This window comes from Xyrauchen texanus, chromosome 34, assembly GCF_025860055.1.
Source record: "Xyrauchen texanus isolate HMW12.3.18 chromosome 34, RBS_HiC_50CHRs, whole genome shotgun sequence".
Classification (NCBI taxonomy): Eukaryota; Metazoa; Chordata; class Actinopteri; order Cypriniformes; family Catostomidae; genus Xyrauchen; species Xyrauchen texanus.
In genome coordinates, this window is record NC_068309.1 from 16,294,098 (window position 1) to 16,321,749 (window position 27,652).

At 36.8% G+C, this 27,652-nt stretch overlaps 1 protein-coding gene and 1 long non-coding RNA gene across 2 annotated transcripts in view; one reads left to right on the forward strand and one right to left on the reverse strand.

The window, feature by feature from the left end:
• The first annotated feature begins 4,461 nt into the window (after positions 1–4,461).
• The window catches only part of LOC127627873 (uncharacterized), a 32,560-nt gene continuing 9,369 nt past the window's right edge, over positions 4,462–27,652 (forward strand). Inside the window, exons 1-2 of the long non-coding RNA XR_007968589.1 lie at positions 4,462–4,525; positions 4,762–4,908. This is a non-coding gene — a long non-coding RNA (uncharacterized LOC127627873). The remainder of the gene's footprint in view (positions 4,526–4,761; positions 4,909–27,652) is intronic.
• LOC127627872 (dual specificity protein phosphatase 4-like) lies at positions 5,725–13,474 on the reverse strand. The gene is made up of 4 exons (XM_052104469.1): positions 13,021–13,474; positions 12,216–12,343; positions 9,997–10,216; positions 5,725–7,976 (listed from the first exon to the last, which is right to left on the reverse strand). Exons 1-4 carry the CDS (start codon positions 13,394–13,396, stop codon positions 7,597–7,599), a joined length of 1,104 nt encoding a protein of 367 aa, XP_051960429.1. The 5' UTR covers positions 13,397–13,474; the 3' UTR covers positions 5,725–7,596.

Genomic DNA, 27,652 nt, shown 5'->3' on the forward strand with positions numbered 1-27,652 from the left:
TTTTAATTTCACAAATAAATGCAATCAGAAGAGAAGGAATTGCAATCAAAAAGGAGAAGTTGCCCTTCTGATAGGACTGTAATATTGGTCCTGACGTTGCACCTATCGCAGGTTGACACCAGTTCTGACTCGAAAGCAAATCATCGTGGCCCTGTTCAAGCTGGCAACTTGCACCAAGTAGTGGGGGAAACTTCCGGTCTTGCATAAGGACCATCCATCGATGTGTATATGCTGTGTGCACAGCGATTAAAAAACAATATTGATGTGGTGTAATATCAGTGTTTACATATGATACGTTCCTGATATTCAACAGGCTATTTTGAACAATCATCTAATCTAAAGCATTGCTAACACAACTGCATTATTTCCCGCATATTTGTCCAGCAATTTTAACGACAAACTGAACTTGATTGTCATCTAAAATGAGTTTTAGCATTATAATACAATTTACATTTTCTGAAGAAGCTCCGCAATCTCAGACAATGGATATGGTAATTAGACAGCATCCCCTCTCCTCCTGTAATTTCTGGTCATGTAATCAGCAGAGTTTCCACCTTTTAAAATGCTTGTTAGTCCAAATTTCATCTGATCTGTCATGGGACATCCACATCAAGTATATGATTGATCCAAGGATCTATTATCTTAGTGTTGCAAAGAGAGTGAGTCTCCCATGCAGTGTTTTAATGCAAATATATGTGACTTTTGTATGGCCGGTTCTTCAGTATGCCAGCCCAGTTTGGGGTGGACTGCCTAAAGGTCTGTCTGGTGAGTTAGAAAGAGTAAAAAAAAACGCTGTTGTCGAATAATAGGTATTCCAACGACTCCTCTCCCATCACTGAGTGAGAGGTGTGATGAGGCCACCATACATACCCTCACTAACATACTCAAGGACAGTTCATTGCCATTGAATAGTTTCCTGCCTGTGGCCCCAACATCCAATTATTCACTTTGTCGACATAGGGAGTATATTGTGCCCAGGAATAAAACAAAAAGACATTACATTTATTTTATTCCTCATGCTCTAAAACTGTTTTATAAGTGACAAAAATATGGTACTTGATGACTGTGAGATGTATTAATGCAGTTTAGGTTGTGTTTGTCAATAGATAAGTTAATTAGTCTTTTATTTTATGTGCATTTCTAATGTTTTTTTATGGTTTAGTTATGATGCATGATTATGTGTTATGTTTGACGCATTTCAGGTCGTGCTGCTTTTTTTTTCAGGTATTTCAGGTTGTGTCTTGTCAAACTTTAAATAAAACTAACAAACAAACAAAATCTTTGTGCACAGAAATTATATGTTATATATTGTAAAGGGATTCAATGGGAAGGAGGAGGCAAGAACTGGCTTAACGGTGTAAATAATATTTTAATAGTAAACTTAAACAGACACACAAACACGACGGACATGTCCGTAAATGATCTCTCTCTCTCTCGCACGATCCTCTGCAGTCGACCTTTATCCCTTACGGAGGCTTGATTAGCTTAATACGGGACCGGGTGTGTAGGATCACGACCCGTCCCCGCCCTCCGCCCTGCCACATATATATTGTGGGCTAATTCCATGACTGCCGTCTATTATTTTGAATGGTGTGGACAAGTAACTAATAAACAATCGGATGGCTACTGCGATTGTAGCCTACTTGTCGATGTGCATGATATGAGATATGTGTTTGCAATCATGGAATTGTCATATTTGCAGCATCAGATCTATATGCCGTTAAGATCAATCCATAATCACATACAATAAATTAGCTTTTAAGGATGTATACTGTCGTCATGGTTAATACAGGTTAATGATTGGGGTCATGCGACACTATATTTTTGCGTTTGACAATTTTCTCGACAAAAAGTGTTTGTGCTAGAGTTAAACTGAAAAATATTATGTCAACACTTTTAGCGATTATTTGTGTTTCCATCATCTATATTTTGATGTGCTTAAACTTTTTTTCGCAAAAAATCCTTGGATGAAAAATTCAATTAAAAAAGATTAGTGGACAGACGGTCAGTTCATTATGTGATGAGCTCCTCACAAATACAAAAAGAATGGCCTCTTGCCACCTCGCTACAACTCATATGTCTATAATAATAATAATAATAATAATAATAATAATATGTTTAATTTATATAGCGCCTTTCCAGAGCTCAAGGACACTTTACAATAGTAACACAATAATACACAAACAAAGGTTCAGTCACAAAAACACTGTTCAGATAGCACAGTCACTGAGAGTGAATACATAACACATTAAGATGAATAACAAGACAATAAGATTTAAGTAGATATTTAAACTTGGAGATAGAGATGCTGCGAAGAGTCAGGGGGAGTGAATTCCATATATTGGTTGCTACTACGTTGAATGACCTGCCACGCATGGCAGAGAGAGGCGAGATAGGAACAGAAAGGAGTCCGGACACAGAAGACCTGTGTGAGCAGATCGGGTTGTAGGGGATTAGCAATTTACTAAGATATAGGTGCCAGACCATAAAGTGATTTAAAAGTAAGCAGGATTAGTTTATATTTGATGCGGTAACCAGTGAAGTTCAAACAGGAATTCTAATGAAATCAATATCACAACCAAAGTCATAAGGAATTTATTTTGTAAGTGTTGGTGTTCCAATAATAATGATCTCAGTTTTATCCATGTTAAATTTTAGGCAGTTGGTGTTAAGCCATATTTTTTATTTCATTTACACATGTTGATAGTGGACCGGTCTGGAGAATGGGCTCAGATCTACAAGCTGTACATATTTGAATGTCATCAGCATAACAGTGGTAACTGAAACCGTGGCGGCGAATGAGTTGACCCAAAGGCAGTATATATAATGAATAGTAGAGGAGCAAGAACCGATCCCTGAGGGACACCTAATTTCAGAGAAACAGTAGGTGACTGATAATTTGCATTGAAATCAGGGCTGTAGCCATGGTTTGAAAATTAGTGAGGTCCACAGGTGTCAAGAATTTAACCAAAATTGCAACATATTCTATACATCAAAATTAAATTAAAAAATCATTTCAGTATTATTATTGGTTTGTCCTTTTAAGTTTTATATCACAAATACAGTTAACAATATAAATACTGAATTTTTGTCACATAGAAATGCACATTTGAAAATAAAGCATTGATTTTGAGTTGGGCAGCAAAATGTACTCATATTAACTACAGAAAAACCGCAAAAGTTAATTAACAACTAATTTATCTAGGGCTATGTTAACTATGGTATTAGTGTTATCCAAAACAATCAATTGTTTTCCTTTTGCCATACTCTTACTTATTTAAAAGGTGCACTCAGTAATCCCCCCCCCCCCCCTAAAAACTCGTACTCCTGAAGAAATGTATTATAATTTTGAAACGTATGTATAAAATCATGACCACTCACATGAGATGAGGACTGTAATCATATCAGTAACCTTATCCAATCTGTTTTATTCAACATGGGGCCCTCATGGGGGCTGCCATTTTAGAATCACATGACCAGCTGAATACTACTGGCTTAATTTCAGTAACCATCTTGTTATTGGACACTTTCACTCATTGATAAAATTAATCATGGCTGATTGTGAATAGTGAATTTCTAAAATGGCATCTGTAACTAAAAACTGTTGATTGATATCTGCTGCATGATACTGCATCCACACCACTAGGTGTCGCTGTAAGTCCAAGATTACATGAACAAAGAGTTACTGAGTGTAAGCAACCTTTATTTCACATTTTTCAATTAAAGTTAATTAGAACTAAACATTACAAAGGAGAAAAAGTCATAACTTCATTCTTAATTCATGGTCCAGGCTTAGTCCAGTGTCCAGGCTTTAAAGCTTTTTTGTTAAATTCTGCATTTGTGACAATTTACCATTGTTCATGCATAATATCCAGAGTTTAACTATGGTATAAGTAAGATCATGTTAATCACAGGTGAAAAAGATCACCATGTTTAGATGTAATTATTGTGTATAATTAATTTGTAAAAAATACATAAATAAATACAAATAAATAATAATCATTATGGAATTTGTAATGAAAAACAATACCCTAAACACAGAAATAATAAAAACAACCTCATAAAAGTGACCTTTCTTGCCCTAATATACAATGTTTCATATTTTTGTAGGCTAATAATATTAACATTTATATATATACACCATTTCTGGCAGAATACCATACTACAGTTAATGTTGCTACAGTAACTGTCGGGTATATTTCTATAAAGGTGATGATTTGTGGAATGAAAAGCCTGTAATTACCGTTGTGAATGGAATGTTTTCCTGTTTAACTCGTCATTGTAGTTTTATATGACGGGCTGTTTAATCTTGTTTCTACAAGCTTCAGTACAGAGCCTTTAAGTGTCTCATATCAGATGGGTTTATAACAGTGAATTCTGCGTCAAATTCAAATAAGTCGCACGCGACTCACACTGTGTTATCATCGGGACAGCACGCCGCATGCGCAGAGCAGGTTCATCAGATTAGTGAGACCGGTCTGCTTTTACTCTGCTCTGCCCGGGAAAATGCGCTGCGCAGCTTCAGGTAACGCCATTTTATCACACTCTTATTGTATTTGCGTACACTAAATAATCCTACCAACTGTCTAAACTAAATTATACTATCATGCAGACACTCTAAGGCATTAGCAACCGCTTTTTTTTTTTTTTTTTTTTTATTCAGTTGTACATAGCATCAACATTTATTTTTTACTATGAAAAAATTACCGAGTTCCAGACCTCATCGGCCATGATTGAAATGTAAAACTGTCTATCCGTGAGGTATGAAGAAAGCCAGGAGAGAGCAGCACGAGTGACACTCAACAACCGAGAGACGGGAGAGAAGTAATTCATGGCAAACAGTATCAAAAGCAGAACTAAGATCAAGAAATAGAAGAATGGAGAGAGAACCAGAGTCACCAGTGAGTGGTAGGTCATTGACAACCCGGTTTCAGTACTGTGAAGTGGGCGAAAGCCAAACTATTGATAGGGCAAAAATGTGAAAGAACGGTTGGGTTCAAGTTATGTTTTTTAAGTACTGGATTTGCTGGCGCAGTTTTAAGTGATAAAGGGAGAGAAGCAGAAGCTAGAGATCTGTTTATGAAAGTGAGATAGGTGCAGAGATGACAGATGTTAGAGTTTGAGAAGGGATGTGGGAGCAGGATGAAGTCTGCAAGATGAAGAATTGTACTTAAGTATTAAGCCACTGATAGAGGAGTTTGTTGGAGTAAAACAAGACAAATATTGACAGGAGTGGTCTGGCATAAAACTAAAATATGAAGCCTCATCTATAAAGCACTGGCAGACAGCATCTGTTATGGGACCGCCGCGTTATGCATGTAGGCTGCCCTTGATAGAAAGGCTCTGGTACGAGAATTCTGACACTGCTGCAATATCCATGAGATTTACATTACAAAATCACACGCTAGGGGGCACTGTGACAAAAAAAAAAAAAAAGAATCTATTGAAATTCCCCAACCTCCATTAGTCAGATATTATTCTAATTATGTTCCTTTGCACAATAGCACTCATTTATTTGATATCTTTCTCATTTAGAGTGACTTGGATGGCTCTTGTTCTTTTAATCTTACAAAATAATTGCTTTATTACTTAAAGGCTGATTGTTGTAGAGAAAAATGTCCCATGTGATCTTTTTTTATGATTAAAGGATGCCACACATTCATTAAAGAACACTTTTATATTTAACAATGACAATCATGAGATAAATAAAATGCACGTATAATATGTACATATAATACAACAGAACTTAAAAAATCGTAATCCTCTGAACAATATTGCCATAAGCATCAGACATTTACAGTAAAAATATTGCAATCATCAGTGATTGTTAACAAACAGACAATTTAGTATGCAAAAAAAACTAAAGCTCAACTGAATATGGGAAATGTATGCTACTCAGCTACCACTTCATTTCTGGCGGGGTGCGAAACAAACGTCAAATAAATTTAGCTCTATAAAAGATGCCCACAATCTCATGAGAAACTAATGAGAAATAGGCCCCACACACATTGTAAATTTTCAAGCAAAAGCAGCCTGCTATAACTCTTCAAGGCAAGAAGATTCCCTTCCAGTGACATTATCAAGGGGAAATCTTAAAAACAAGTGATGGTTTCCCAATTTTCCCATTCCCAAACTTCCAGTGCCAAAAGGTTTCAGTTTATAAGTCCGTCAGGTTAATTGGGGCATTTTCATACCAAATTGGATCCTTCTCAATTCATTACAGTAGTTACAGTGGTCACAGCTGGTACCGTCAAACCCATCATCTTACATACGCTATTCCTTAAATAGTCTATTAATGAGAACATTCCACTTGGAAGAACACCACGGTCATTATTGGTAAGGCATACAGCAGAAATAATTGAGGTCTCGGTACAAATTGGCAAACAAAATCAGAAGTTTAAAGTGATCATACAATACAACCAAAAAAGTTAATAAATCATACAGTGCTTTGGTGGTGACAGGGAGGAAGGAGAATTATGTTATTGCTCTAATTTTTGAGAGGAACGGATTGTAGAATATGTCTGTATTGCAGTTCGAATTACTTTAGTCCCTTTGCCAAACATCCAGCCACCAGTCTGCCATTGTGTGCATTTCTGAAGAAAAGGTGATGGGGCAGACATGAGCTGCTAAATGTGTCTGAATGTCCTGTACCTTTTTGTAAAAGGCACTGACAAAAGCAAAACAACCTAGATGAAAGCCATTTCCTGCAAAAGATCATGCCAGCTAACTTTCGCCAAAGACAGCAAGTCTCGGAGCTCCAGCAGGAATGTGTGTATTAAAGGAAATCAGTCTTGTCCAAATGGCAAAGAAGAGCCAGAGAGAGATTGGAGGGGTGATAAATGGGAAGTCCAGACACAGTCTGAAGCACCTGTCAGGGTTGAAGGACCTCCTGCTTTCCATCAGAAAGAGAGACGTAGACTGCCAAGTTTGCTTTGTGAAATCACAGCTCCGTTTCCCACTGCTCTCGTCAACCTGCGAGCCAATCACAAGACCTTTGGAAGTCTTTGGATGTAAACCACAGGAAATGAAGGAAATGTACTGTCCTCACAGGAATCCTGTGACAGTATATTATGATTGTATTTTTCTGGTATTAAAGGGATATTTCACTCAAAAAAAGGAAAAGTCTCATTATTCATGGTGTTGTTCCAGACCTGTATGACTTTTTTCCAAATCTTAAATAATGTTAACACTGCTCTTTTCTATACAATAAAAGTGAATGGGAAATGAGGCTGTCAGTGCTTTGAAGCTTGAAAGCTCCAGTTCCCATTCATTGTAGTTGCATGGAAAAGATCGACCAATTCATTTTTCAAATTATCTCCTTTTGTGTTCCACAGAAGAAAGAAGGTCATACCTGTTTGAAACAACACAAGGGTAAACACTGAAGACAGAATTTAATTTCTGGATGAACAATCCATTTAACGCATGTTCACTACAAAGTATAATAAATAAAAAAATACTTGATTGACCACATGAGTGTGCCAGATGAAGGGTGTCAAAAAATTAAATCTGTCTTCAAAGTCCTCGTTAACAAAACTTCAACAATCTCTTTCTGGTGTGCGAGTGCAGTCTTTCAGTCTCGCAGAAAGGGACAATGTATCAGCAACTCGGCGAGGTTGTGATTGGACTCTGTAGGTACGAGAGACTACTGGGCTGACTGTGCGTCACCACTGAGACTGGGAAGCTGAAGATGAAGGGAGACGTGGGCGTGGAGGAAGACTTAGGGCAGAGTGTGGCGGAAGGGCTGACTGCTTCTACAGCACAGGAAGTGGCCAGCACCTGAGACTCGAACTGTAGCAGCTGACCCATGAAACTGAAGTTGGGGGAGATGATGCTGCGTCGCTGTTTAACAAACTCAAAGGCCTCATCCAGGCGCACTCGCTTCTTCTTCATGAGGTACGCCAGGCATATAGTGGCTGACCGTGAGATACCAGCCTGACAGTGCACTAGAACACGGCCGTTGGAATCTTTGATGGAGTCTGTGAAAAGCAGAGAATTTTGTTATGCATGGATGCGTCATCTCAACAGCATACACAGTGAAGCTGTAGTCCAGAACTTATTGGTGCAGGTTCACGTACAAGTCATGGTTGTAAAATACTCTGACAACTAAGGCTATTGTCGTTATCAAGGTTATAATCAAAAACAATTAAAAATATGAAAACAAGCAGTGAAAAAAATAGGATTTAAAAAAATTAAAAATAAACTGAAATTATAAATGTACTCTAAAATATGAATAAAAACTAAAAAAGATGTATTATATATATAGTATATAAATAAAAATTAAATACTTCAACATATTTAGAAAAATGACAGCCAAGGTTATAACTGTTAATGAAAACAATTACGAAAGATGAAAACAAGCATTTCATTTTTTGTATATAAAATGACAAGAAAAAACAAAACATTTTAATTAACAAAAGAACAAAACTAAACTGAAATGTGCCCTAAAATATGAGTAACTAAAAATGATATAAATATTGATTTTTGTGTTTCATCACATATGGCAAAAAAATTTAAAATATAAATGCACTAAAATATGAAAAGAAAATACAAAAAAATTAAATAAGAATTCAAAAACTACTTTAGTATATCTAACATTGATTCAAAATATGAAAACTAATTTAATCTCAGTTGCAGATGGTGTATTCTGTCAAAAAAAAACTCCAATTAGACAATAAGAAGCTGTCTAATTGACATGTAGAACAACCCAACCACAGTTTGATTGTTGCATTTTCTGATCAAGTAATGCACATGCTGTCATATACAGATGGAACAATTTATAATGCTGTTATAAGGGATGAAAACTAAAACTAATCCTGAAACGAAATAAAAACTTTAATTTTGCTCAGAATCAAATGTATTATTTATAACAGAACTAAATTAAAATACAAAACAAACAAACAAATTATGCTCATATCATTGTAATATTTAAAAAAAAATATTAATCTTTTTACTTTTAATATTTACAGTTATTAAAATAAATAAAATCATAGGATATAAATACTAGTGATGTTTTCAAAACTATAATAACCCTATTTACACAATGAGCCATTATCTTTGTGTATTATAAAACCCATTTTATACACATACACATACAACCGGGGGATAGTAACAGTTGGACAACAAACGCCCCATGACAAAATGGTCTAGGGTGGTTTTCACACCGCTGGAACATGTAAATACAGATTCCTTTCTAACATTACGAATAAACTGCTAATAGGTAATGAGATATTCACAGATCAAAGGGGAGTAGACAGGTATATCAAAACATAAGCCAGATCACTTCTCCTCTCGGCATATATATGCCTTTGCACTATCATACACACCCAGATCTGAGGTGACTCCAGTATCAAGGCACCCCTGAATGGAGGATGAGTCAGACTCTGGTCCCTAAGCTCTGCACTCTGACGCAAACATACAAGTGCATGCACACTCGCACACACACCTAGGATAATGCGATCAAATGCGGCAAGCCTTCTTGGGGGGCCTTGCTTAAGTGCAGAGGATGCTAAACTGAAATTTGATACACAGGATTTCCATCCCCCACCCACAGTCATGGAAACCCTTGCACGAAGAAGACCCACCCCGACCGCAAACAGCAGCACACACGCCATATTTACATGAAGACCTATTGCACCTATAAAGAGCTTCCTCTTCATCAGCTTATTTACACAAACAGCTGTATGCATTAACAAAATATTTGAACAAAGCCTCTATATATATATATATATATATATATATACACATGCATTAATGACCGCTCTGAGATCACAGGACCAAAAAAGGAGGGTGTAATTGTTGTTAAAACTTTGCAATGCAGATCAACGTTTTAACTGCTAACGACTTGCAGTTGAAAGGAGCAGTAGCAACCAAGACTAATTTACACATAGACAGTGACATCCCACAAACACATAATGGTTGTAGAGAAAACCGTTCAATCTGCAATTTAAAATGAAATCAAACAATCAGTTTTCAATTAAAAAAAAACCAATACCATACCTATAAATTCAATGGCTTCGATGAACCAAGAGCTGATGTCTTCCTTGTGGTTGTCTTCCACTGGGATGCACTTATACTGATAAGCCCCTTCAAAATGATTGGGACAGTTTGAAGATACATTCAGTAGAGCAGAAATTCCCATACCATCCAACATATCCTTCTTAGATGCATGGAAGGCACTGCCCAAATACAAAAAGGGTAGTATTTCCACAGGGCCACCCTGTAATGAAAACAACCAAGTGAGTGACATTTAACACTCCACAGACTACACATTGTATGATACATCAAACTCTTTACACTCTGTATGAAACATCCTGAAGACTAAAGAAAATTAGGTAACACTTTACAATAAGTTTCCATTTGTTAACCTTACTCAACTCATAACAATACTTTTACAGCATTGATTTATCTTGGTTAATATTCATTTCAATATGTAGTAATCCATTTTTAGAATCAAAGTCGTATGTCTATATGTTAACATTAGTCAAAGCACTATAAACTAACCATGAACAATTTTAGTTTTATTAACTAACATTCACAAAGATTAATAAATGCTGTAAAAAAAAAATTAATTGTTTTTTTATGATACCTAATGCGTTTACTAATCTTAACGAATTTAACCTGATGTAATGTGCTATCGAAAAGTATATATCCTAAATGTTTCAATATAAACAATTGTGTCTTTTGCATGTACCATAATTGTTTTTGTTTTTTTACTTATTGATTGACCTAGAAAATATTTGTTTTTCTCTAACAATGAACAAATACAAAACTTATAACATGTTTATATAATAATAATGCCCCAGTGAAAAGAATAAATAGGTATACATGTATACACTGATCAGCCAAAACATTAAAACCACCTGTTTAATAGCATTCTGAGATTATATTTTTCTCACCACAATTGTACAGAGCGGTTATTTGAGTTATCGTAGACTTTGGCCAGACTGGTTCAAACTGACATTTTGTGTTGACCTCTCTCATCAACAAGGCACAGAATTGCCACTCACTAGATGTTTTTTGTTTTTGGCACCATTCTGAGTAAATTCTAGAGACTTGTGTGTAAAAATCCCAGGAGATCAGCTGGCACCAACAATCATGCAAGGGTCAAATCACTGCGATCACATTTTCTCCCATTCTGATGGTTCATGTGAAAATGAACTGAAGCTCCTGACCCGTATCTGAATGATTTTATGCACTGCACTGCTGCCACATGATTAGCTGATAAGATACTGTAATTGCATGGATGATTTTTGTGCCAGATGAGCTGGTTTGAGTATTTCTGTAACTGCTGATCTCCTGGGATTTTCACACACAACAGTCTCTAGAATTTATTTAGAATGGTGCCAAAACCCAACAAACATCTATTGAGTGGCAGTTCTGCGGACGGAAATGTCTTGTTGATGAGAGGTCAACAGAGAATGGCCAGACTGGTTTAAACTGACAAAGTCTACGATAACTCGGATAACTACTCTGTACAATTGTGGTGAGAAGAATAGCATCTCCGATTGCTATTCTGAGATGCGAGTTGGCGCTGTTTTGGTGGCACGAGGGGGACCTACACAATATTAGGCAGGTGGTTTTAATGTTGTGGCTGAGTGTGTGTGTGTGCGTATATATATATATAGGCCTATATATATATATATATATATATATATATATATATATATATATATATATATATATATATATACATACACACACACACTCTTAAAAAAATTTTTTTTATTAATTTTATATATTTTATATTCATTTTAAAAAAAAAATCAGTATATTTCAAAATTAGGCCTAAATGATATTATTAATTTTTCACTGCAGTAACGAATCCACAGGCCACTTTTAATTCTCTAAATAAATTATCAAAATGTTCTGTGACAGGCCACAACATTAGGTCACACATCTTTGTTTTAAAAAGGTCACGCTAATAACGTCGAGTTGATTTATTCGGGAAACACGTAATGATTTGGCCTAGTGTTATGTCATTGGTGGCCCGCTTAAAGCTGTAGAGACAGGAAATGATCGATGTGAGAATCAACACAGAAGAGTACTAATATGTCCGACACAGACACAGTAGGCTACACCCCCATTACAAAGAGGAAGGCCGGACGAACGCACAGTAAAGTACTGCTATATCAGCCGGAAAGACAGCAAGTCAATACGTTTAATGTTACACAATGCTGCCCATTAGCTGACCTCAAAATACCCGCTAATGTAGTTACCTGGTCGTGCTGGGGTGTTCCGCAGGAGGTGCAGCTGGCCCCAACATTGGATAGGGGAGTGGATACAGTCAATGTTTTCGTTTTCAAACAGTATTTGGGATACTGTGTGGAAAATCTGTCATAGCCTCCTATCAAGAAAAAAAAAAAGAGAAGCTATTTATAATCAAAACATGTTATTTGCACTTAGGCCAGAATTTATCAGATGATTTCATACACTATTAGATATATACATTTTTAGTAATAATAATGATATAAAAACAACAGTTGTTAACAAAGTAGTCATTTTAAAATTATTTTGCGCATTTTTGAAGAACATTAATAGCAGCCCCATAACATCTGATGTGTTGGTAGCCATAACACTTACAATATTAACAAAAATAGACCTCAAATCTGACATTTATAAATAGGGCTGCATTAGGCCTACGTTTTATTTTATAATATAGTTCACGTGCAAGAATAGACCGATCATTAAGCCATGCAATTTGACACAATGTAACTAGCTAAACGCAAGAATATCTATGGATATAACAGATAGGCCTATATTACATTTATGTCATTAATTTTTTTTTGTTTTGTGTCTTAAAAAACAGGCCTAAAATTTGAAATAGATAAAAAATTATTGTCAAGATCTTCGGGTGCTTCAGATAGGCTACACACACAGATATGGCAATCTTCCTTACATCATTGTCATAAAGCTGACTTGATGCTTAGATCTGACCACAGTGACAACAGATAATTTCCTAAGACATATGGTAGCTTTATTTAAGATACAAAAACACAATTAATGGTTATGTAGATGGTTTACCTTTCAGCAGATAGACTTCTGTACTAAATGTATCCCTACACAACGCGTTATGTACCAGGGTGATTGTGCTGTCGTCTTTAATAGTGTTTGTATCTGACGTCCGTTCATCGTACAAGATCACGGCGGAGTACAACCCTGATAAGAGTCTGTCTCGGACCTCGTCGTCACTGGACAGAATCTGGTCCAAACTCACGGAGCCTTTCGCTCGCCTCCGAACAATCGTGTTACACCGAATATTTACAGCACCGCGGATATGACCGCCGCTAAACGCGAGAAATGATCTACAGTCCAACACCAGATATTTCGCACTGTCGTCCTTCATCAACCTTTTCAAAACGCCGCAATCCATTTCACAAAGTTCGTCCATTGTGACCATTTTTCGTCCGGTCAAATACTGGTTCACAAAAATAGTACGTCAAATCCAGAGCTGCCTGTGCGCAGTGTAATGTTGTGTTACCCCTCCTGAGAGCATTACTACCACGGGCTCGTCTCTTTCCGTTTTATGAATGGGCTTCAGACGCGCGCTCCATAAAAGGAGCGTGACGTCACAACTGAGCTGACGTCTTCTACGAGCTCCATTCAGAACGCCACTCTGTGTTCGCTCTTCATTCATAAAAGAGTCAGCGGCGATCAATGATGACCGCCGTCACCTTAAACCAAATTGCAGCCATTAAATATTTCTCTCGAGTTAATGAAACAACCAAACAGTTTTCTTTAATTGCATGTAATACATATTCACAGTGGGATCGGAATAGGCTAATACCTAAATAAAACAACGAATATATGACGAATTGAAGTAGAAGCAAACTGCTCCTCGGGCAAAACATGTAGCCTATGAGTGACTAAAGAATTCTGGTTGCTTGAAAATTCTAAGGAGCCGTTCACACTGCGTCCTTGCTAAAAAATCTAGACGCAGCGTCACGAACGCGCGCACCTCGAAAAGCATTTTTTAACAGCTCAAGTTTTTTTTTTTTTTACTTGGCACGCCGAGCCAACTCAAAGCGCCCTCCTTCCGCCTGCTTCACATCAGTAAGAGAACTGCGTCACAGTTTTAAACACAACAATTCTTCTTCAAAATTCAGTTGCAAACATATATAATATGGAAATGGATTATAGCCTATTTAATTGCACACATTTCTTTTATTAAAGTGATAGTTTACCCAAAAATGCCATCCCAGATGTGTATGACTTTCTTCTGCTGAACACAAATGAAGATCTGTAGGTCCTTTCAATGCAAGTGAATGGTGACCATATATTTCAAGCTCCAAAAATCATATATAGGTAGCATAAAAGTAATCCATATGACTCCAGCATTTATATCCATGTCTTCAGAAGCGTTCTGTGAGAAACAAGTGAAAAGGGAGATTTGTAGTAAAAAAGGATTTACATTTTGATCTGTTTTTCATCCAAAGTGAATGCATAGCTCCAGAGGACATATATTAAACCAAATGGATTACTTTTATGCTGGTTTTATGTGATTTTTTTTGCGCTAGGAAGGTCTAGCTAACATTCACTTGCATTGTATGGACCTACAGAGCTGAGATTTTTGTTTGTCTTCACCATAAGAAGGAAAGTCATACGCATCTGGGATGGCATGAGTGTGAGTATATGATGAGAGAATAATTTATTTGGGTGTACTATCCTTTAACAAGGGATCAACAACTGGGCCATGCCTTGCTATGTGTATATGCTGGAAGAGTTTATTATTGCTCTTGATTATCATTTTCACCTCAGGGAATTTTTGGGACAAGTCTTAATTGATGGAGGCATGAGGGTAAGTTCTTTAACACCTTAGTTAACCTGGATAACTGAACAGATACGCCCTTTAAATGTTATGCTTCTTTTTGTGGGGTTTACAAATTTTAGCTGATAGCTGCAAAATGCAATACACATTTATTAAACATATATACATATATTAGAAACTTGTAGATTGACATCAATAAGGTTTTTAAGTAAAAACAATCTTTTGAAATGTCTTTTTTACACAACTACTGCAATTTTTGTTTGCAGTAGTTGTGTAAACCTTCATACATTTATTTCACCATCATGTAACACATAGTATTTCTGCTTTCTTCCTCAATTAATTCAAAGTTACCAGATTTTCAAAATACATGAACATGAGCTATGCATGTACTTACGTTCATCCATGAAAGAATGGTTTTGCATTTTAAACATGTTGTTTTTCAATTCTCCGGATCTCGAATATGAAGTATTTGCATGATTTAACACAAGCTTGTTCATGACACTCCTGTATTTGCATTGTGCTTTGCCATCATTGCTTCAATTGAGCATAGATAGGAAGGGCCACTATCCAAAAGATGTGTTAATGTTATGATATGACACATCCTTCTGGAGGCATCTTCCCTTCCCCCTTCCACACCATCAAAGCTGTGAAAGTGCATGGTTTTGCATTCATTTGTGACCGAAAACAATTCAAATAAGTCATGATCTAATTAAAGTGTTGAATAATTGATTTTAGTTTCTCCTGAAATTTACCTTAGACTGCAGTTGCTCCTGTATGACTCAACTGACTTATTCAGAATATTTAAATTTTGTTTATCGGTGTTAGATATTAAGATGTGACTAAATGCAGATATCTTTTCAAGTCATTTTGTTTTATTCTGCTTTTTTTCACAGGGAATACTATTTGCTTTTATGACTATATAAGACTAGACAGACCCCTGGATGGGTATTGCATGTTATGCTGAACATATAATGTAATACAGGCTCAAAAATAAAGAAGGCTTAGAGCAAAAATGTAACAGAAATTGACACAAATGCCCCTGAAATTTGAAATGTAGGGGCAAAAAATGCTTCCCTCATTTTGCTTATTTGTAACACCTGAAATAGCTCTTAATATTGTATTCTAGGCCTTATTTATTATCACATATTATCACAATATGATTTGGTTTATTTAATTTTATTGATAACAGTTAATGCCTGAAATTATTCAGTTTGTGAATTTATTTGAATAAAATAATAAATGTTATTAAAGTATTTAACGTAAAAGAATGAAACTAATATTTTTGATTTGGTAAATAAGATGCCCAAAAGTATAAAATGCCCCCAAAATTAAATCCAGGGGGCAAATATTGCTGCTTTTTTCTCTCCCCAATTTGGAATGCCCAATTCCCAATGCGCTCAAAGTCCTCATGGTGGCGTAGTGACTCACGTAGTGCTGGACAAATCTCAGTTGCCTCCGCATCTGAAACTGTCAATCCTTGCATCTTATCACATGGCTTGTTGAGGGCATTACCGCAGAGACGTGATGCGTCTGGTGGCCCATGCTACTCTCCACGGCATCCACTCAAAACTCACCATGTGCCCCACTGAGAGCGAGAACCACACATTATAGTGACAATGAGGAGTTTACCCCATGTGACTACCCTGCCTAGCAACCGGGCCAATTTGTTTGTATAGGAGACCTGGCTGGAGTCAATCAGCACGCCCTGGATTCGAACTCACGACTTCAGTGGTGGTAGTCAGCGTCTTTACTCGCAGAGCCATCCAGGGCAAATATTGCTTCTTAATGGAAAAGTTAATTTCTGACACAGAACAATGTACTGTATATACATCAGCCAAGTGCTGTTGCTACTAAAATATTAACTTACCTACACATTCTTAAGCATCTTTCAACAGAGCTGATAAACCTTTATTTTGTATAAACACATGGCCTTTGATCTATGCTGAGGTTTAAGTTTGCTTTGCAGTGTTGCATTGCTGTATAAGCTGAATTATGTGTGTGTGGTTTTGAATGACTCCGAGTAGAAATCAGTGATGAGTCTACATGGGTAGGCTATGAATGGGAAACCAGTGACAGCCTCCACAGCAGCCTTGTGTCCTGTCGCCATGGCAGCTCTGTGCAGTGTGCACTGCACTCTCACAGGGGATGTGGTAAATCATAGCTGTCATAGCAACTAAGGGATGGCACATGAAGAAACTGCAAAAGGATGATGTGGCGACGTGCAGGGGAGGAGCAGCTACTTTTAGCTGAAGTCAAACTTGCCATCACCACTATGATGATGTGTGAGGATATATGTTTATGTGTGATTGTTTAGAGCAGGTGGGGTGAGGCTGAATTTATTTATGTTCATATAGTACAGAGAGTTGGACATTATATTCTGTACATTACAGGGATACTTTTGTACGCGTTCGCGTCAATCATACATGTTTTGCCCGAGGTGCAGTTTGCTTTTGTACAACACCCAGTATACTCATCTGACAAACAGGAAGTGGTCTAGTCCTGGGATATATAACATGAGTAACTGAAACCAACACTGTCACCCTCATTATACTGGTCCCTCCCACGAGTCCCTATTATTCATGAAATAAACATACCCATGTGTACTGAACACACTTAGGCATAATACAGAATGATTTTCATCTCAATGAGTTCAAACTATATTTTTGATCTCAGTCATGTGAAATATTTTGTATTAAAGGGGTCACGACATGTGGAGTAAAATTGTTCATTGATCTTTTGACATATAAGAGATCATTGTAATATGTAAACATACTGTAAGTTTCAGAACTCAAAACCTTCTCCTTAATGCAGAATGAGCATTTTTTGAAACCAAGCTGTCAAAGTGACTCTTTCTAATATTCCTCCAAATTGTGATGTTACACTGTAGTAGATATTTGCATCTGACCACCTCCACAACAACACATCAAAGCCTAATTTACCTTCAATCACTTCCGCAGCCGGCCCAGAAGCGGTGAATAGTGAGATGGCAAGGAGAGAGAGCAGGTCGGTCAAGAGCAGAGAGCCAGTCGTAACAGAGGGCTTTTACTGTGAAGTCTTAAAGGCGAAGCAACACCAAAACCAAGTGTTTCTGACAGAGGGTCAGAATGAGGGTGGAAAAGTATCATGTTTTACAAATATATGAACATTTTTTTGTGCAAAAAACATTTCTTATAAGTGAACCAAGGAACATAAAAAAACATGTCAAATACTTGTCAAATAACTACAAATAAAGCGATTAACTGAAATGGCCTCTACATTGTCTAAACAAATAACTACATAGGCTTAGAAGAGAATGTTATGAAGCATATGAAAAGTTATATATACTGTATAAAATTTTAGATAAAAACAGAGGAATTCACTATGGGTGCATTTTTACCTTCGTGTTTTAAATGTAAGGGGCGTTTTTTGACCAATCACTGGCTAATTTCTGACACTGCTGTACACAGATGAGTTTAACAAAAGAGAAAGTAGCATTGAAATTAAAAGTTCCTAAAAAAGCATGCTGTTTTTTTATTGCTTTTTTTGTTATCGTTCCAAAGAACAAACTACGGTATGACTAGGTTGTTGTTCATTGGAAGTTATTCAAACCCCATGAAAAAAGAGCACTGAAATCACTCCTTCATTCCTCATCTGTTGATTCTTGATTCCATGATGATGAGCTCTTCAGGCATGCAGTAACCATCTTGTGTGCAATCGCTTTTGAGGTCAATACAACCATGAGGGTCCAGGCCTGGAGGTTCTCATGTTGTTGCAGCATTATTAAGCAAACATGTCATTACCACCCCATTCCTGTCCCTGAACATGACTCATCAACCTTGGAAACAGAACGTTACGGCACGTGTATTAAGTGAATGTGGTCCAACACCAGACATTTCGCACTGTCGTCCTTAATCAACCTTTTCAAAATGCTGCAACCCATTTCACAAAGTTTGTCCATTGTGACCATTTTTCCTCTGGTCAAATACTGGTTCACAAAAATAGTATGTCAAATCCAGAGCTGCCTTGGCACAGTGTATTGTTGTGTTACTGAGAGCATTACTACCACGGGTAGTAAATTATGTAATCACTTATGAGTGAGCTAAAAAAAAATAGATTTTTATATCATTTTTAGAGAAAAATATTTGAGCTCTAGCTCAGGACACAATAAATCTCTACCAACGATGTGGTTGTTAATAAATATAAAAGTGAGGAACAGAAGCAGCAGGGCAAACTCATGTCTGCCTTTTCATGTTTTGATGAGTTTTTATTGTCTTCATGACAATGCAAAGCCACCAGCACTGTGAGCTATGGATTAGGGTAGTGAAACTGATGTTTACCCAATTAGTCACTGTGCTCAGAGGAAACGGTTCGTCTTGTTCTCTATATGATACGTGAAAGTTTTATCTTGACAGAGGTTTAAGAAACAATTTTTTTGTTACCAATTAATTAGTTACACTGAATAATTTTTTTACTATGAAAACATTACAATAAGGTTCCATTTTAGAACATTAGTTAACATGAACTAACAATGAACAATACTTTTATTGTATTTATTAATTTTGGTTAATGTTAATTTCAACATTTAGTTAAATGCTGCAAAAAATATACTGGCCATTGTTAGTTAACAATACCTAATACATTACCTAATGTTAACGAATGCCAAAAATGAAGCAAAACATTGACACAGCACTCATCTTTTCTAAACAAGAAAGACTACATTAGAAAATGAGAGTGAGTAAATAATTACATATTTCAATTTTTGGGGGGAATTATTCCTTTAAATGTATAAATAATAATAATTAGAATACACAATGCTTCCACCAAGTAGTAAAGTTCATTTTCCTAAGCTATCCTATCCAATCCTATCCTAAAAAAAAAAATTCTCTCATCATTTACACACCCTCATGCCATTACAGATGTGAATCACTTTCTTTCTTCTGCAGAATACAAACAATGTATTTTAGGAGAATATCTTGGCTCTGTAGGTCCATACAATGCAAGTGAATGGCTACCAAAAGCTCCAAAAAGCACATAAAGGCAGCATAAAAGTAATCCACACGACTCCAGTGGTTAAATCCATGTCTTTAGAAGCGATATGATAAGTGTGGGTGAGAAACAGATTAATATTTAAGCTTTTTCTATAGATGTTTTGGCACCAAAACACTTTACCGGACTTTCAGTTTCATCATACCATGGTGGTGGAATGACCTTCCCAACTCAATCTCAAACTCTCTATCTTCAAAAAATGGCTAAAAACACATCTTTTCCAAAAGCACTTAACCGGTAACTTAAAAAAAATAAATAAAAAATTATAATTTTGTTTAATTGTAATATGGCACTTTTCGTACCACTGTCTCCTTAAGATGATTCGCTTATGTTTTCCTCTTTTGTAAGTCGCTTTGGATAAAAGCGTCTGCCAAATGAATAAATGTAAATGTAAATGTAGATGTCCTCACTGCCCAGGTGTCGATATGCAGGAATGCAAATTTCCAAAAGCAAAAGAAGAATAATGTGAAAATGTAGATTTATGGTAAAAAATAAATAAAAAGGGGATTAAATGATAATTTCTATACCTATAATTCTAGAAAGGGTCTGTTTCTTTCCCACACTTATATCACTTCTGAAGACATGGATTTAATCATTTTAGTCATATGGATTACTTTTATGCTGCCTTAATGTGCTTTTGTAACTTCAAAATGTTGGACCCTAATCACTTGCATTGTATGGGCCTATTCTTCATTTGTGTTCAGCAGATGAAAGAAACTCATACACATTTGTGATGGCATGAGGGTGAGTAAATGATGAGAGAATGTTCATTATTTGGTGATATTTTTAATTTTATAGTCATTCGCATCCATTTAAAGCCACATTTCATTTTATAAAGAAGCTACACACACCACCTTTAAAATAACCCAAGAGACTAAGCTGTAACAGTATCCTCTCCTTTCTCCTGTGCATTGTCTATTATAACCACAGACATTGGTTTTATTTCCATAGCATGTTAAACCCAGCGGATAGGCTTCACACTGTGGCTTCCTCAAGCTTCCTCAGCTCTGACCAACAGCAGCATGGCTGACTGCCCATTAATCCCCGGTCATATGACACACACACACACACACACACGCGTTGATGAAGCTATCATTATGAGGACTCTCCATAGACATTCAGATTTTTATAAATTATGGGGACACTAGAAATGTCATCATAAACCACATTTTTAGCATAATACTTTGTAACCTAAAAAAGTACTCGTAAACAACTTAAACCTGCCCACACACACACACACACACACACACACATCTGCATCTCCGGAAACAACATCCGCACCATCCTCATTCAAAACACCCTGTTTTGCATAAGCAAAGCAGTAGCATAGCATCAGACAGGATGGAGGTCAGGGCATGGGTGAAGTGCTGACTATGCTCCATCTGTACCTGACTGGCATAAATTAGTGTCTTTCTTCCTGACTCAGATTCAGGCTATAGTTAAAGGAGAATAGGGGTTATCACTTCCGATCAAGTGTCCAAGCAGGGAAGGCTAATATTCTGCCTTCACTTTTAATTCTAGTTTAAAAACCTGGTGGGGTCACCAGCACACCAGCATCCAAAATATATTGGGGATTTTTTATTTAGGGAAGGGAATGCAAGAGTGCAATGAAGTATTTAGAACGAGATCATCATTTATTGCTTTTCAGACATGAATGTCATCATTATTTATGCATTTTACATTCTGTCCATGTCACATGCCAGTGCTGAGTGAAGAGGATTTGTTGATGTACACGACAGAAGTAGGTCTCCCATCTCGTACGATCATATCTTTGTAGATGATATCATCTTTACTCCCCTCTGAAGTATCTCCTGTTAGAAGTCATTATTGTGATTATTTCTAGTGGAATAATCTTTCTTATTGGATTTATGTCCACTGGAAAAATCCCTTCCAACAAAACCTGTTTTGTTGATGTGTTTAAAGTTTGCCTGTGACTGGTTACACAAGTCCTCATTAGATTTAATCTGTTGTGTTAACCGATTAAAACCTGCTAGTCCACCATAAACTAAATTACTATGTTACCGCATTCATAAATGCTGCTGGTGAGATTATTAGGCCTAGCCTCGGTTTATCACTTTTACTGGTTCCTAATTTGGTAGTATGTCAGATACATTCATATTAACGCGTGATTTCATCATATTTTCATCAAAATCAAGTCAGCATGTACTGGCAAGGCAGACTTCCTGTTGCAGATGAGCCATTTGAGGCATTTTGCATATCATTTTCTTCTGCTGCCAACTAACAGCAGGATAGCCTTGCATAGCCCTGATAGACTCGATGTGCTAACTGTTTTAAAAAAACTGAAATAGCTCCTAACGTTCACAATTACTGGTAACCCCTATTTCTACACTGTATCATCAAGTGAAACAATAAGTGAAATAAAATAGTTATAGTGACAATATACAACAATATACAAAATTCAATACTGCATATAAACAGTACTGCATATAATTCAATACTGCATATAAAAGATACTGCATATAAACAGACTATTCACAGTATTCTTAATACATTATACACAATATACACACAGTAATACACAATAGACATGTATGATGCTGTAGGAGTGCACTTTACACCCTAATGAGTTAGCAGAACTCAAGGCAATCATTTACATTAAAGTTTTTAAGTAAATAATCTCCCAAGTTTAAATTGATAGAAAATGTATTTTGTCCTACACATGTTCATCGCTCTTAACTTGAAATATTGAGTAAGCTAAAACACATTTTAACCTTAAATTTAATGATTTGGCTTATCATGTAAGCGTAACGGTTGCCAGCTGGTACATGATTGCTGTGCAGTGTGTAAACCTCACTTTCCTGGCCTTAAGAGAGACACTTGCGAGGCTGTAGGAATGGTGACCTAAACTCAACTTAAATACTTAAAGTAGAGGAAACCTAACTAGCTGGTATAGCTAGAACCAGCTAGTAAAGTGAATGCTAGCATGCTGAATGCAATTTAGTGTGCTAATTGCTAACACTATACCTCACCTATAATAGAAATTACTCAACAAGTAAAGCAATATATTGTAGGACAATTTTAAGTTAATTCTGTTCTCAACCTATAAGCTCAAGCTATACTATTCACCATTATTCTAATCCCAACATTTTTAACATAACAGAAATTCTTCTTAATAACAACAAAACATGAACGCTAACAAGTCTCCCCCTTTACATTCATTTTGCACAAAGACACTTTATATAACAATTTTAACATTTACTTTCCCAGGCTGTCAAGAGCATTCAAAGCATGCTGGGAAATGGATATCTCCTTCCCAGTTTCAGTTAAAGCAGACCTATTATGCCCCTTTTTACAAGTCTCAGGTGTCCCCAGAATGTGTCTGTGAAGTTTCAGCTCAAATTACCCCACGGATCCTTTATTACACCATGTTGTAAATGCCTCTTTGGGTGGAATCAAAAACACGCTGATTTCATGTGTGTCTCTTTAAATGCAAATGAGCTGCTGCTCCCCGCCCCTTTTCCGGATGAGGGCTGTGCCTTTACAGCTGTGCTTCGGATACTACAGCAACAACAAATCAGTACCAATATGACTGACAGATTAACATTTCTAATATAATTAATTACATGGTGTCCTGATTCATTAATCGTGATTTATCGCATTTAAATCGGATATACAAATATATGCTGAGAAAGCCCTCATATAACAATAATTCAATATATAATGAGGAATAATTATACATAGTTATCTTTAAATATTAAAAAATTATATATATATATATTTTTGTCAATCAGTTCGAGATTTATTATGAGGGCTTGTTTAAGGACCCGTCAATGTACACTTGCGTCAGATATGCTTGTGTAGCTTCTCGGGTGTGTTGCATCATAAACATGAATGTTTTAGTTCACTGTGTCAAGTTAAATATAGTTTAATACTTAGAACACAGCCTGAGATCTCTTAGTTCGGATTTGTGCTACAAGTGTTCTTTCCTTAAAAAACAAAACTTGTCCACTGCGTCTTCAGTGGCTCTGATGCTGGGAGTACATGAAGACCCTTTTTTTGACCCCCTGACTTTTGCAGCCATGAATGAACTTATGAAGCTTACGAAGCTGAGACATTCTTTTTCTCATTGTATCTGTTCCAGTGCGGAAAAAAATGGCTGACTGTGTGTAGATCACTCAGGGAGGATCTATGATATTATTGTGGAGTCCGTCACCAGTTGTGGGCGAGGCCTGCTCTAACGTGACGTCACTTTAGAGCAGAAATGAAAACCATTCATTTTTACACACACTTTTTGATTAATAGAAATATAAGAAAGAGGAGTGGGTCGACTTTTCACATTGTAGGGTGGTTGTGTACACACACTGCCAACTCACATTTATGTACAAACACCATGTAAAAGTGAATTTTGCATAATATAGTAGGTCCCCTTTAAATTTAAGTTCCTGTAAATTTAAAGAAACAAGTTAATTCAACTCAAAACAAAAGTTTGTTAAAGTTTCATGAACTCAAAAGAAAGATTAAGTTCCAAATACTTACCAAGGTGGATTTATTTGAACTAATTTGAATGATTTAATTTGCCTTTATGTGCTTTTTGGAGCATTAGGGTTTACAGTGTGGCAGGTGCAGAATGTTTTACATTATACAAAAAAACCTGCATTTATGTAATCCTCCATTCTGCACAGCGAGTTGGCAGGTTTACTCTAGGCCAATCATTCATTCTTAAAATCTGTCTGCCACCCCAGTACATATGTTCTGTGGCCAGGCACCCTGCATTATTGAGCAGCAGTGGGATTGTGACTTACATAAGACATTAAGGAGATTTTTCCTGTGAATGAGCCACAACATTGCTTGAATATGCAGGTCATAGAGACATACCTCCATGAAGGTGCAACAATATAAATGGGGGGTGACAGCTTGATGGAAAATAAGAACAGATCTGATGAGCCCTGCTCCTTTTGTGCATGTTTCCAGCTCGCTCTTCACAGGTCTCATGATCTGGGTCAGAGCAGCTTGGCCACAGCTGGCTGGAGTAATAGAAAATGATCAAGACAGGATAAAAAAACATACACTGACACACTGTTTTAAAAATGTTGGCATTTTGCTCAAGATTAGAGTGGTTATGACAGATGATATTGGGTGGCAAAAAGGTGTCCCTTAATTTCCTGCTCAAGTTGCCGTTGGCTCAGGAGGCGTGGTGACAAATGCCAGACACAGGAAGCCTTCCCTCTCTATGTGGAGGAGGAAACAGACAGAAGAGATACGGGCTCTGGCACCTGCTCACATCCTCACTTCACCTCACTTCGTCTCTCTCCCTCATTCACTGCTAAATTGATTTTCAGTATATCAGCATATTTTGTCTGGTTTTCCAGGAAAATACAGTATCTAACCATCCTTAAAACAAGTTATATTTACTTGAGAAGCCAAAACAAAAATAATTAAACAGATAGTTCTGACTCCAAATTCTGATTGGCTGAGCTGTGTTTAAAGCTGTTGTGTGATCACACATTATATATTAATAACTGATGTTGCTGCGTTGCTTGATAATACAAACAGATGAGGAAAATGATAAAGAACACATCTTTGTTTACCAGTAAATACATCTTAACTTCATTAAAACAAGATAGTTACTATCTCAATTCTTGAGAAACAAAACGACATAAGCAATAAATACTTGCCACAAATGCTGTCAATTGAGCTTAACTTGTATTGCACCATGGGCGTACAATACGTTGGGGGATGTAGGAGACATGTCCCCTTCACTTTCAGTAAAACCAAAGTTTGTCTCCTGAACTTTTTCACAGAATGTGTTTACACTGTGTATTTCATACAGCAAATGTATAAATGTGTAAATGCAAAAGTTTAAATTCACTAGTCAATCGTGTAATTAATTCAATAAACATTTTTAATCGATTGAGAGCCTTAAAAATATATCTTATATATTTATGTTTGTCTTGCGCTAATCGTTCTGTCCCCCTCGCTTTTGATATGATTGCTACGCCCCTGTATTGAACCCTGAATATTCCTTTAATAGCTTATGCAATATTGCTTCTCAAGTAAAAGTATCTTGTCTCAAGGAAGTTCAGATATTTTTACTGGAGAACAATGATGTGTTGTCACTTTTTCATTTTCCTCACATGTCTCTCCTTGGTAATGTGACTGTGATTAAAGTGACTGAATTGAGATTAATGGAGCAGATGTACTGTGAAGCAATCAAGATTCCTTAACTGTGACGGCTCATGGAAGGAAATAATAATAGGCAGGAACAACAGAGCAGGATGTTGCCATTTATTGGCCAAATGTTACAAGATTGGCATGCTGTTCAGGTCAGTCTTTCTATTTTTGTCCATTCACATGTTGTAACCTTGTCCTGGATGATCCCAGCCTCTTGGGGAGTGCAGAGAAAGGGACAGAGAGCAAATAATGGCAAGAGAAATGAGAGAGAGAGAGAGAGAGAGAGAGAGAGAGAGAGAGATGATCACTGGAAAGCAGATGTTGTATCTTGACTGGTGAGCTTCCTCCTAAAAAATCTATCACATAGGTGATGTGTTCTTGCTGAGGTGTTGTGTTCATGTTGTTGATACTTCTTTTTCTACTCTTTCCCAGAAGCATCAGAGCATACAACGATAATACTGTTGTAACCTTCACCTAGTTCCTAAGAATTTTTCCTGAAGTTTGCAAAAATCTTGCCTCACGTGTTCCAGCATGTGCCTCACAAACCGGAAGTGCCCAGAGTGGCTATTACAGTTTTCCACCCACATTGTTTACACTTTACATTTGTTGTCACATTAAGCAATTCTCTTTTTTTTGTCTTATGTATTGATATGTTTGTTTTTGGCCATGACTCTCAGATATAGACAGACAGACAGACAGACAGACAGATACAGTTGAAGTCAAACGTTTACATACACCTTAGCCAAATACATTTAAGCTCAGTTTTTCACAATTCCTGACATTTAATCGTAGAAAACATTCCCTGTCTTAGGTCAGTTAGGATAACTACTTTATTTTAAGAATGTGAAATGTCAGGATAATAGTAGAAAGAATTATTTATTTAAGCTTTTATTTCTTTCATCACATTCCCAGTGGGCCAAAAATTTGAATACACTTGTTAGTATCTTTTAGCATTGCCTTTAAACAGTTTAACTTGGGCAAAACATTTTGGGTAGCCTTCCACAAGCTTCTCACAATAAGTTGCTGGAATTTTGGACCATTCCTCCAGACAGAACAGGTGTAATAGAGTCAGGTTTGTGGCCTTCCTTGCTCACACACATTTTTCAGTTCTGCCCTCATATGTTCTATCAGATTGAGGTCAGGGCTTTGTGATTGCCACTCCACTACCTTGACTTTGTTGTCCTTAAGCAATTTTGCCACAACTTTGGAGGTATGCTTGGGGTCATTTTCCATTTGCAAGACCCATTTACCGCCAAGCTTTAACTTCCTGGCTGATTTTGTGAGATGTTGCAATATATCCACATAATTTTCCTTCCTCATGATGCCATCTATTTTTGTGAAATGTACCAGTCCCTCCTGCAGCAAAGCATCCCCACAACATGATGATGCCACCCCCATGCTTCACAGTTGGGATGGTGTTCTTTGGCTTGCAAGCCTCACCCTTTTTTCTCCAAACATAACGATGGTCATTATGGCCAAACAGTTTTTGTTTCATTACACCGGAGGACAGTTCTCCAATAAGTAAGATCTTTGTCCCCATGTGCACATGCAAACTGTAGTCTGGTTTTTTTATGGTGGTTTTGGAGCAGTGGCTTGCTATGCAGCATTTCAGGTTATGTTGATATAAGACTTATTTTAATGTGGATATAGATACTTGTCTACCTGTTTCCTTCGGCATATTCATAAGGTCCTTTGTGGTTGTTCTGGGATTGATTTGCACTTTTTGCACCA

Excerpts from the sequence above, each read along its gene's own strand:
- LOC127627872 (XM_052104469.1), bottom strand. The coding sequence starts at position 13,396 with ATGGTCACAATGGACGAACTTTGTGAAATGGATTGCGGCGTTTTGAAA. Across the intron at positions 12,344-13,020 it reads AGAAGTCTATCTGCTGAAAG|GAGGCTATGACAGATTTTCC; the intron begins GTAAACCATCTA and ends TTTTCTTGATAG. Across the intron at positions 10,217-12,215 it reads GAACACCCCAGCACGACCAG|GGTGGCCCTGTGGAAATACT; the intron begins GTAACTACATTA and ends TTTTCATTACAG.